Source organism: Pinus tabuliformis, chromosome Q, assembly GCF_031772625.1.
Source record: "Pinus tabuliformis cultivar Carrire ecotype Pingquan chromosome Q, CPIR1, whole genome shotgun sequence".
NCBI lineage: Eukaryota > Viridiplantae > Streptophyta > Pinopsida > Pinales > Pinaceae > Pinus > Pinus tabuliformis.
The window spans coordinates 1,358,651,763-1,358,664,734 of NC_142296.1; the positions used below are offsets into that span (position 1 = coordinate 1,358,651,763).

The 12,972-nt window shown below is 40.2% G+C and overlaps 1 protein-coding gene across 2 annotated transcripts in view; it reads right to left on the reverse strand.

Annotated features, from left to right (window-relative positions):
* LOC149224963 (GTP-binding protein, HflX) overlaps positions 1 to 11,872 on the reverse strand; it is a 311,472-nt gene extending 299,600 nt beyond the window's left edge. Inside the window, exons 1-2 of one of the 2 annotated variants that reach the window (XM_089386362.1) lie at positions 11,288 to 11,871; positions 11,127 to 11,191 (exon numbers count right to left, since the gene is read on the reverse strand). In XM_089386362.1, coding sequence (XP_089242488.1) covers positions 11,127 to 11,191; positions 11,288 to 11,762 — 540 coding nt within the window. In that variant the 5' untranslated portion in view covers positions 11,763 to 11,871. Of the gene's footprint in view, positions 1 to 11,126; positions 11,192 to 11,287 lie in introns of both variants that reach the window. The other variant, XM_089386363.1, reaches the window with a different exon arrangement.
* Between the last annotated feature and the right edge of the window lie 1,100 nt (positions 11,873 to 12,972).

Genomic DNA, 12,972 nt, shown 5'->3' on the forward strand with positions numbered 1-12,972 from the left:
ATGTGAAGGCCAGTATCAAACTTCAGATGGGAGACTACCACCTCAAGACCCACATGTTTGCAATTAACATGGGTGGTTGTGACATTGTCTTGGGGGTTGAATGGCTTCGCACACTAGGCCCAATCACCATGGATTTCCAAGAATTATATATGAGCTTTAAGCAGAATGACCACATGCATACCCTCCATGGACTCCAGGAAGGTGCTCCTTCTATCATCAGCTCGCATCACATGGAAAAGTTGTTGAAAAAGGGCCATCATGGAGTTATCGCCCAGTTTAATGCCATCCAGGCCATCGAGCCCACTACTCTACATATTCATCATGACATGCAACAGGTCTTGAATCGACACCAGCAGGTATTTGACAAACCTAAAGAGCTTCCACCCTCTAGAGGGGAACATGATCATAGCATCACTTTGGTCCCAAGGGCACAACCGTCGAATGTGCGGCCATATCGATATCCTTTTGCCCAAAAGAATGAGATTGAAAAAATCATCAAGGAACTCCTTGAAACCGATGTCATTCGTCCTAGCATCAGTCCTTATTCATCACCAGTGGTCATGGTGTTGGAAATAATACTGAGAGGGGGGTGAATCAGTATTATCAGATCAATAATTTTATTTCCCAAACAGATTTATATATGCTACTTCAACTAAGTGAACTAGCGTGTACACGCGACTGTACTTAAAGCAATCAACGTATATGCAGAGAACTTTTGATTTAGCCAATTTATCATGCATTGAACTTTAACCAGTATATCAGAGATTTATTAGACAATGCAGTAAAAGCATAATAAAGCATCACACATAAGCAACACACATGAACACCAAGATATAAGGTAGAAACCCAATGTGGGTAAAAACTATCTGTTGTTGTTGTCTCTATCTTCTTTTAATAATAAGAAAATCTGTTTACAATCTTGTACTGGTGCAGACTCATACCAGTACGCAGGCTTCTACCTACAGAAGGTTACAACCTTCTCTCGTTCTCCAGCTTCTACTAGAAGGGAGCTACAACCCCCTAGCTCTTGTACTAGTCGATATGTTTACTAGTACGTAGGCGGTGACCTACAGAAGGCTACGACCTTCTTTCTTCCTCCAAGGGCCACGTTTCATAAATTTTCAAACTGGATCCATCAACAACATCATAACTGCAATTCAATCATCAAATACATCTGTATCAACCAATCACTGAAACTCAATCATCACTTTCTAAATCAATCAATCACTTTGACAACCCATCATCACTGTAGCAAATCACAATCATTCAAAACAATGTCACCAGAACCCAAAGCAGAACCCAGAACTCTGCAACAGCAAACAGAAACAACTGAAACATACTTCATAAGGTATATGCTACTTCCATGTGTCGAACCAGCGTGTATACGCGCTTTTATCAAAGCCAACCAGCGTACACATCTGCAAATATTAATTCATAATCCTGCAGCTATTCCAAACTTCAGTTATACCCAGATCATAACATTTACAGAATAACACATGCGTCAATATTCAGATCTAGACTATACATGATCAAACCACATAATGATAATTCATTTCAAGCCTTAAGATCCCGATCCATCATTAGATCTTATCCCTCATCAACCGCTAAGGTTCATCCTTGGTTCAAATCAAGCAAAGCACCATAAGCAAATAACCTGCATACTAGATCTCACACTTCATCAGATATTCGATACTTGCACACTGGCCTAATGATCTTCTCCTCCTTTTATAGTTTTAGTCCTTTCTCAATACCATGGACCAAAACCACTTAGGACCAAATACCTCGGGTCAATACCTCGGACCAAATACCTTGAACCAATACCTTGGATCAAAATATCTTGGACCAAATACTTAGTTTTTCAACATGTACACGCTTTTCCTCTTGTGAAAGTGTGTGTATACGGAATACGCTCCTTTTGTTCTGTTAACCCGCGTGTATATGCTTCTTGGACAAGGTGAACCTACGTATACCTTTCTTTCTTCATTCTTTGTAATTTGATCTGTAATTCTTTGTTGTTAACCTGTTGTACTGTGATCTTTCATCTGACTAAGTTGCCATCAAGGACAACACCTGTATCAAAATGCCAACACATGGTGCTCTAGAAAGATGGGGAATGGCGCATGTGTCCAAACTTCAGGGCCCTCAACAAGCTCACGGTCAAAGACAAATTCCCTATCCCGGTTGTTGATGATTTGCTGGATGAACTACATGGTGCTCAATTCTTTACTAAGCTAGATCTTTGCTCTGGCTATCACCAAATACGCATGAAAGAAGTAGACATTCCCAAGACTGCTTTCTGAACTCATGAAGGCCATTATGAATTCTTGGTCATGCCATTTGGTCTTTGTAATGCCCCATCCACTTTTCAAAGCCTCATGAATCACTTGCTAAAACCATATCTCCGAAAATTTGTCCTCGTTTTCTTTGATGACATTCTCATCTACAGCCTCACCTGGGAAAAACATCTTCAGCATGTAGACCTGCTCTTGCAACTGCTCCGGAATCATAAATTATTTGCAAATTGTCTAAGTGCTCTTTTGGCCTGGCAAAAGTTGAGTATTTGGGCCACATTATGGGTCGTGAAGGTGTCCGGGTGGATCCCAAAAAGATACAGGCAATGCAAGATTGGCCCCAACCAAAAACCTTGAAGAGTTTGAGGGGATTCTTGGGTCTCACTGGCTACTATCACAAATTTGTCCACAATTATGGTCGCATTGCTAAACCCCTCACTAACCTTCTCAAGAAAAATTCATTCCTTTGGACTGATGCAGCACAACAAGAGTTTATGGCTCTCAAACAGGGCATGTTTTCCACTCCAGTCTTGGCACTTCCCGACTTCACCAAATCTTTTGTGATTGAATGTGATGCTTCAGGTACTGGTATTGGTGCTGTCTTAATGCAGGAAGGTCGACCCTTGGCTTTCACCAGCCAACAACTGAGTGGGAAACATCTGGGACAATCTACCTATGAGAAGGAGATGATGGCCATCTTACATGCAGTAGATACCTGGTGACCATACTTATTGGGGCGGCATTTCCAAATCCGCACAGACCATCAAAGCCTCAAATATTTTTTGGAGCAACGTCTATCCTCGCCCCAGCAAAATAAATGGTTGGCCAAAATGTTGGGATATGATTATGAGATAATTTACAAGAAAGGGCGTGACAATGTAGTAGCGGATGCTTTATCACGCCAATTTGAGGATGAAAGCACCCTGCTATCAATCTCTCTTCCCATACCAGATTGGATTGAAGAAGCCTGCAAGGAATGGTTTTCACATCCCTCTCTCTCCCAACTCATTAATAGCTTGAGAGCAAATCCCAATTCCTCAGTTGGCTACTCTTGGAAGGATGAGATTCTTCGTTACAAGGATAGAGTCATTATATCGCCGACATCCGCCCTCAAAACGCGCATTTTGGCAGAGTTGCACTCATCTCCCACTGCAGGCCATGCAGGTTTTTAGAAGACTTATGCTCACACTCGTCGTTCTTTCTTTTGGACAGGCATGAAAATTGACATTCTTACTTTTGTAGCTGAATGTGATGTGTGTCAACACCACAAAGGAGAAATATTCAAGTCATCAGGCACCTTACAACCATTGCCCATCCCTGCCTCAATCTGGACGGATGTTTCTATGGATTTCATCATTGGTCTTCCGAAGTCAGGCAACAAGTCAGTCATCATGGTGGTTGTGGACAAACTTTCTAAATATACTCATTTTTGCGCTTTGCCCCACCCATTTACCCCCACTTTGGTGGCTCAAGCTTTAATGGACCAGATTTTCAAACTGCATGGCATGCCCACTTCCATTGTGTTTGATCGTGACCTGACTTTCACCAATAACTTTTGGCAAGAACTTTTCAGGCTCCAAGGTACCCAACTCCAACTAAGTACTTCCTATCATCCCCAAAATGATGGTCAAACTGAAGCAGTCAACAAATATTTGGAGACATACCTAAGGTGCTTCATTTCAGAAAAGCAACATCAATGGGTACAGTGGCTACCTCTAGCTGAATGGTGGTATAATACTAACTATCATGCAGCCACCAAGATGACTCCATATGAAGCAATGTATGGTCAACTCCCACCTTCACCTACTTCTTATATCCTTGGATGCTCTAAGGTGCAAGCAGTGGATCAACTCCTACAAAACCGTGCAACCATGCTAGCCCGTCTCAAAGATAATCTCCATCAAGCTCAGAATCGCATGAAGCAACAGGCAGACCAACATCGTTCAGAGCGCACATTTCAAGAAGGGGATCAGGTATTCTTGAGGCTACAACCATATAAGCAAACATCACTCAAAGAAAAGGGTTGTCAAAAATTAGCTCCAAAATTCTACGGACCTTATCAAATACTTCAGCGCATTGGAGCAGTAGCCTACAAGCTAGCCTTGCCACCAACTTCAAAAATCCATCCAGTCTTCCATGTATCATGCCTCAAGAAAGTGGTGGGGAACAATTGCAAAATTCAAACCAGTCTACCTGAATTGGATGAAGAAGGTTCACTCTGGCTCCAACCTAAACAGGTCCTCGATACGTGAGAACGACATCTGCGCGGCCGCACGATCAAGGAAGTCCTCGTCAAGTGGAAAGACACCTCTCCAGAAGATGTGACCTGGGAACCAGCCACTATTCTTCAGCAGTTTCCACAGCTTCAGCCTTGAGGACAAGGCTACTTTTTATGGGGAAGGGCATGTTAGGGTCCAACCCTAACCCCTTTATTTATGTAATAGGGTCGAGTCATAGTTATAGTTAGTTAAAGAGTCAATAAAGCCCGTATTAATAATTGTAAGTGGTTGACCCGCATTTAAGAAAGGGACCACAGTTAGTTGCAAATAGGCCATGGTATTAGATAGATGGTATTAAGAGAACCATGGTACTGACCCATGGTATTGTATGTATGAATCCTATATAAAGGATAGAGACTCCCCATTGAGGAGTGTCATGTCTTATTTTGTAATCGAGCTCTGCTCTGCTGGAGGTTGCCCCCTCGAAGAGGCAAGTGAACATTGCTTTCATCTCTGAATAATAAAATATTTGTTGTTTTTCTCATTTTGTTCTGTGTTCTGGGTTGTATTTCTTCGCATATTTGGTATTCTAGAATCTTCTCGCAGGTCAAGAGCAAAACAGGCCTATTCCAAACCTCCATCTATCCTCAACGAGAGCTTGGACTAGCCTGAAGGGACTCTTTTCATACTCACACGCCTTAGAATAATCATAGAATCGTGGTTAACGAATCCATCCCACAATTTCAACCTCAAAATTGTTAGAAAATGACATTCAACCCCAGGAGTATTTCAACCTACTTCAAATAATTTATCCTCTACCACAGAATCACTTTGCAAGGATTTGGGCCTAAGAAATTTCGATCTGTTTCAAGAATTAGCCTCAAAAGGTTTCATTTAGCTTCAAGGAGACATGATTCACCTTGCCACAAAAATACTTTGTTGCTCCTTCAATAGAGAATTCCCTATTGCCATAACAAAGTAGAAAATAGAAAACAGAACTAACTAGGGTGGAATATTTCACCACTGGAATTAGTAGGAGAGATGGGGACTTAAAACCCTCAGAGCTATAGCTCAATAAAACAGACGATTTGATCCACAATTAATGATTCACTTGATCTCAACTCTTCTCTATTCATAGATTTTTCCATGGGCTCCAAAATGTGAGGAGTTGTGGGCGAAACCCCCAATTTTGGGTTATTTTGCCCCAATCGACACAACTTTTACCCAATATTGCCCCAACATAGAAAAAATTAGGTTTTTGCCCCTTTATCAAGACTATAGTCTATGGGGTCAGATAGGTTATTTCGTCCTCCATTAGCCCATCAATTTGGAGAGGAAATTAGAGACTGGCAGAGAGGCATCTTTCTGAGGCGAGCGAGGGTTGGAACCTAGTTTTTTGAGGCAACGAAGGCTGGAACCAATCCTTTTGAGGCAGCGATTGGCAGGGAGCCATCTTTCTGAGGCAAGCGGGGGCTAGAACTTAGTTTCGAAGGCAGCGAGTTAAGTTTTAACCTACAGTGAGTTGGCATAGGGTCAATAGGGCAGAAAGTGACCTTGGGGGTCACACTTAGGGATCTAAGGTTGTGGTTGGTTGAAAGTGAGGATCTAAAAGTGAATTTAGGGTGTTGGTAGGCTAGGGATTGATGCAGCAAGGGTTGCATAATGGTGCAAGCTTGCTAGTGTTATCTTTGTTAGATTTTGGGTAGCTCGGAAAGTATTTCCGAGAGAGGACAACCCAACAAGAAGGAGTTTGTTGAGTGATTTACCCAAAAGTGGGGTTTTTGACCCAAGCAATGGGTTTAGCACCAAAAGAAAAAATAATTAAATATTTTAAGGGTCAAAGAAACTAAAGCCTTAGATCTAGAAGGTTTCCTAAGTGACCCAAGGAAAAGTATATAAGGAGCCTACAGTGAGGTTCAAAAGACATATCGTATGCAAGAGAGATGTAGCCCTCTTGTGCTAGGTGTGCCCAAGGAAGGTCGAGTTTTGCTAGGCAAGAAGATGACGAGTAGGTCTAATGATGAGATTAGTTGATCTAGAAAGCAAGGCCAAGAGATCCAGTCATTGTAGCAGATCCGCTATTCTATGTGCCAAATTTAGTGCCTCAAGAAGTTGTGACAAGGGCTAGTCAAGAGAGCAATGATCTATTGGTACCTAAAGATAGGTTGCAACCATAAGAAGGTTGGTCGCAGCCTTAGGAACAAGCATCCAAATATAGACTAGGGCTAACCGCAAAAGAGAGAAGCCCTTAGAACGAAACTGCAGGGCCAAAGGAAGAGGTCGAGGCCTAGAGCTAGTGGGTTGAGGCAAGCCTAGGCCACAACATGGTTTGTTCTATGTTTTAATAATAGGCCAAGAGTGATCTGAACAAGGTCGAATGCCTTAGATGTTGATTGAAAGGCTTCAGGGTTTGTTGTTGTTGACCAAGGGCTAGCAGAGGGAGGCTAAGAGCTTCAGGAACTCTAGATGCAGCCTAGAATGTTGGCTAAGTGTTAGATCTGATGAGCCATGGGTCAGATTTGAGGTACCAAGGGTCAAATCAAGAGTGTTGAGGAACTGATCAAGAGGGTCGAAGGTCATATCAGAGTGTTGTAGCAGCTCAGATGTGGAAATAGGGTAGCGGTGGTCTAGGCAAATGGTTTTGTGGGTCTGGTAGAATTGGACAGAGATCTAAGAAGAACTGAATGAGTATCTTGTGACTAGAAGAAAGAGGAAACGAGATCTATACAAGAGCTACCGAGGTCTAGTAGCTATGAACAGTATGTTAAAGGACTAATATACAGTAAATTAATGGACTAATTCACTGCGAGTTGGTGATCTAATTTGAAGCTAATTATACAGTGAATTTGGTGGGCAAATCCATTGTGAGAAGCAGATCTATTAGGGTTGAGTATACAGTGCATTTGAAGGAGCAATACATTGTGAGTAGTTGATGGACAAAGGGAGGTAAAGGACCTACCAGGTGTCAGCGACTACAAGTACTGAAAGGGCTTATCTAGACAGGATACATCAACAAGTAAGTTAAGGGTTTTGTTCTTGTCTTCTTTTATGGCCAGTTTGCATATCCAAAGTAGCAGATTGCAAGCCCTACTTTGAATATTGTGTATAGTAGTTGTACTGGTGATCAAGGATCATGATCCCTACTATGGGAGCCCCATGATTCTTTTGTTAATGAATTAATAAAATAATCGAGCTTTGGGCTCAAATCACTGTGTACTAAATTGATTTCACTGATGAAGATTTCCATTATGCAAAGTACTTGAAGGTTGAGGGTTCCTAGTGTGTTTGTGTACGTGATTAACCTCGGATCAAATCTAGGGCCTAAGGAAAATCCAACAATTTTATGGAGGCAATGGGATAGCTACAGCTCTGTAAGCCTAGAAACTACATTTGTGTTGATATCCCTATTGGGAAAGTGGATTTTGTAAGCCTGTTATTTGTTTGTTGAATTTGCCCTACTTTACAGTGTTTGTTGATGGAATCAACTGTGGTTTGAGTTCTTGTTTGTACTACTTGTACATCCAATAAAAGATCATCATTGTTTATAGATTGACGAAGTACTGCCTGTTTGGAGAATATATTAGGGCAGCTAATTATACAATTCTCCTTATCCTTGATAAAATCTTGTGAACTTATGTTATCTTCTTATTGTTCTTAATTAGATTCATTTCATCAAACAATTATCAAGAGCATAAACCATGAAGATTATAAAAGATAGTGCACACAAAATATAGGCTCCAAGCCAAGGCCAAACCCCTCCAAAGGGGAAAACCCAAAAGAAATTATTCTCTTCTTATAGAATCAATTCAAATGAGAAATCCAAGACCCAAACTCCTAGACCAAGTCCTCCTCCAAGCACCAAGTCAGCCTTCTAAGAATCTCTTCCAAATAGGTCAAAGATCAACCAAGTCAACAAGGGTTAATCCTCCTTTAATCAGCTTGAAATCTCACTTCCGTCTCCTAGCTCGGATTTGCAACCTCAACCTGCAACTCTCGACCCTGCAATAGCTATAGAAACCCTAATTTTCGCACATGTGGACAAAAGTAGAGAAAATTTCGGATCCTTCTTTCTTCGCTTTGGTCTTTTTCTTGCTTCCTTCATTCTCGCTCTTGTTTTCTTCTCCTTTCTTGCTTATGATCGAAATGCAAAAGTTGTGTGTCCAAAATGAGTCGAATCTCTTTCTATATATATGCTATTCATGTGGTCGAATAGTCCTTTCTAGGCAGACTTCTTACTAATAGGGTCAACTTGTGCGTGGAGGCTTATTTTGACTTTCTCGACTCAAAATAATATCTTTTACATGTTACAACTTGACCAATAGGGTCTTATACAAATGACAAAGACTCTTTTGACTGAAGAGAAATATTATTTTCACTAGACAAACCATAGGAACATGAAATGCATGCTTGACCTAGATGACCAATACAAATAGCGCATGAAACCCGTGCTTAAAATAATATTTTTCTTTCTTCTTTTGCTTATAACAAAAGATATACATGATGACATGAGTACAATGACAATTATGAAGACCAAAACTAGTTAATTTTCCAACACCGCCACATAGTTAAAAAAAAATACAATTTTGTCATTTGTTTATTGATTGAGTGAAATTTAAGTGTTGGTTGGTATTTTATGCTATAGCATGTCTCTATTTCAAAGTCAACACTTACTAATTCGTTCCCAACCCTCATTATATTGTGGTAATTTGCATCTGATCATCATTTGGCACTGGTATATTTAACCATTTATTGGGGTGAAATGTATCACGTATTACAACGATATACTTTACAAGTTCATTTCCGTAGATTGGGATACTCCTTGCGGCTTCAAAGCTTTGTCCTAATGTGAAAGAGAAATTGAGCTAAGGTGACAACGGTGCATTTTCCAACTGTGCTTACCCTGTAACATTGTGGTTGGGATTTTCATAAGAGTGCTAATTTGTGTGGTAACAAGAGATAAACACTAAAATAGATAGATTAAATCCAAAATGCATGAAATAGTGTTGGAAAACTAACATTCTTTGAATTTCAAAGAAATTTGGAGAGGCACTTAACTTATTTTTGTTAGACATCGGATAAACCAACGCTCCCTGTGTGTTTCGCGACATGGACTGACCGCCTCTCGTGGATCCTTATCTCTGGCGATGCAATTGTTGACTAACACCTGCAGGTTTTGGTCTAATGGCAATCGTGATTCCCAACAAGTGGTATAAGAGCATAGGTCACAAGTTCAATACACACCCGGCTGACGTTGGGGGAGATTGTTGGACATTGGATAAACCAACGCTCCCTGTGTGTTTCACAACATGGACTAACCCGCCTCTCGTGGATCCTTATCTCTGGCGATGCGATCATTGACTAACACCTGTTGGTTTTGGTCTAACGGGAATCGTGATTCCCAACAATTTTTGTATTTATTGAGTGAAATTTAACTGTTGGTTGGTATTTTTGTTGTAGAATATCTCTATTTTAGATTCAACCCTTATTAATTCGCTCCTAACCCTGATTATATTAAGGTAGTTTATGCCCTAATTTCTTATTGAATATTCTTAAGGAATCTGATCATCATTTGGCACTAGTCTATTTAACTATATATTGAGGTCTGTGTTTGTTGAGGTGAATTGTATTCTGTATTACAACGATATACTTGACAAGTTTGTTTCCATAAATTGGGAAATCCCCCATGGCTTCAAAGATTTGGCCTAAAGTGAAGGGGAAATTGAGCTAAGATGACAATGCTGCATTTCCCAAGTGTTTACCCTAGTAACATCGCAGTTGGGATTTTCATAAGAGTGCTAATTTCGGTGATAACAAGAGACAAACACTAAAATAGATAGATTAAATCCAAAATGCATGAAATTGTCTTGGAGCACTAACATTCTTTGAATTTCAAAGAAATTTGGCAAGGCCCTTCAAACAAATTTGACAAAGACAAAAACAAAGTGTTTTGCCAAATGGGTATTGGTTCACTTGTGAGCTCAACAAAGTGTTAACCATTCACCAAGGCTCCATTGTCTTCTTGTAGTAGTAGGTGCTTTTGTTTTTTCATGTGGAGCTATGAACCCCGTGCCTCATTAACACAACATATTACACTTTCTCAGTATCATTGCCTAAACATGTCCTCCATGGGATTTGAACATGGCTCTACATAACAAAATTCGTTCTCCATGTTGATGGACCATGATTCCATTGTCACTGTATTCTGCCTAAATTGAATGGCACGAGTTCAAAAGGGACGAGGCCAGATGCAAGTCCAGAGAAATTCTAGCAGAATATATACCCTTAGAGTTGGCACCTTAGCAAAAGGAAGTCCGCTCTTTGCTGTGCCCTCAAAAGTGTGTTTCTTTAAGCATTAAAAATAAAACAAAAACGTTTGACTTTTCGGAGGATATGACCATGTTATAGTGAGTAATTCCCATCAAAATGCAGAACACATGAATATACAGCATCATAAAACTGAAATTCATTAAAGAAAATGCCAAGAACAGTGCCGAATGTAATCTCTGATATTTGCACGATATTATAACTATGGCACACAATTGTCCTAAAAAAAAATTCTGCAACACGGGCCTTATATTAGCAACCATGAATTAACAATATAAGAGCACAGACCCACCTCCGTATCAATTGCATCCACATGTGCCTTCACAGTCTCAACAGTCCCAGGCCCAAAATATGTATCTGCAATAAACAACGAACATATCGAAATCCCAGATTAATAGAGTGACCATGTCAAAAACCCAAATACCTCAAAAAATAAATTCAAACATTCTGGACCTGCATGGGACTTTGTTGATCTTGTTCCTGGGTTCTGTACGACTAAATAAGGGGGCTGTTTCGTTTCGTCATTTTGACTGTGACCCCCCTCTTCCCTCTGTTCCTCCAATGAATCTGCAAGCTTGAGAGCTTCAAGCAGCTTGGCCTGCAACACATTTTCAGGGCGGACACGGGGTTGGACAACAAATAACTTGGGGGGTTCCTTGGTATCCTTGTTGTAACAAAACTCGTCATCTTTGCTGCTCAAAGAAGACAAATTCTTGAATAGGGTGGTAAGGATTGAGGAATTAGGAGGGGTTTCATGAACGCGAACATGTTTCGAATAGTCTACATTAGGCAGAGGGAAGGATTTTAGCGAGGATGGAAATGTGGGTCTCTGCAATTTCGGTTGTGAAAACGCATAAAATATGAATGCAGGGATATAAGGGCCGAGCAGATTCCGAAGAATAGGTTTCTCTAGGCGGGCAGCAAACATTTGTATTTGCTATTGAATATTCATGCAATCCTCGGAGTCTCAAATAGGCCTAAGAGCCTTCGTTAAACTACATAAATGTAAGGGTATACCATGTCATGTAGAGAGACGTCAGCCCGGTTTACGAAATCAGAGATTTTGCCAATCATGTGTATATCGTCGTAGTTCAAGTGGTAAGAAAGAAAGATAGATAGAGTAAACAAATTATTTTAACATCTATGAAGTTAAAGATAGTTTATAGGACAGATTGTTTTTTCGTCTTCTTCATGTATTCGGTCTTTTTTAAATGAAGCTTCAAAATAAATGCTCTAAGCTTCTTGACAAACCCCTCGCTAAATAGATTATCCCAAGAGCTAGCTGCCAGCATATTTGCGTAACTTTCCATGTTGTCTTTGGAGGCCTCATATTCTAAAATGAAATGTTTTTCTGTTTCCACTTTTCTGGAAAAACAAAAAATGCATACTCTTTCCTCCCACACTTCCTTTAGCGTTTTCCAACGCCTTGTTTCACAACGGAGTTGATGAGAATTAGTCCTTAACTGAGCAATAAGAATTTTGGCTCTCCAAAACATATTGGCCTCTATGTATGCTTTTAGTTGATGACTATGAGTGGGATCAAACACTTCAATATAGTAATTTTTCTTTCTTCCTAGCTCCTTATCCCAAGTACGCTTGTGGAACTTTTCCATAACAAAAGATTTTATCTCTTTGTTGTTTATGGGACACGCGTTCAAGCAAATACTCTATTTACTAAACCATTTGTTATTTTGTTGCATCCAAGTTTTTTTGCTCTTGCACAATCTATCATTAAAGACAACCTTAGGCCATCTACCCTCTTCCATTTGCTCAATTTTTTTAAAATATCTTATGACTTGCACCATAGCAATTGCTTCAATAGGAGCAGTCCCTGTTTCACTTAACAAGATATCATAAGGAACTGCACTTTTAATCTTAAATTTGTTTGTAATCAAACGCTTCTGAATTTTTCCAAATTGTCTCCACCGCATGTCAGATGTACTGTTGACCCATAGTTCACAACCATAGAGAATCACTAGAATCACTAGAAGCCCAAAAAGAGTTTGAGTGGTTTTCCAGTCCCATAACTCTGAGTCTCTACACCTATTTTGAAAAGCATAAAATGTTTTCCAACCCCCCAAAGGTCTTTTCTTTCTACAACCATTCCAGCGTAGATTTTTGTTGAAATCAATTCTGAG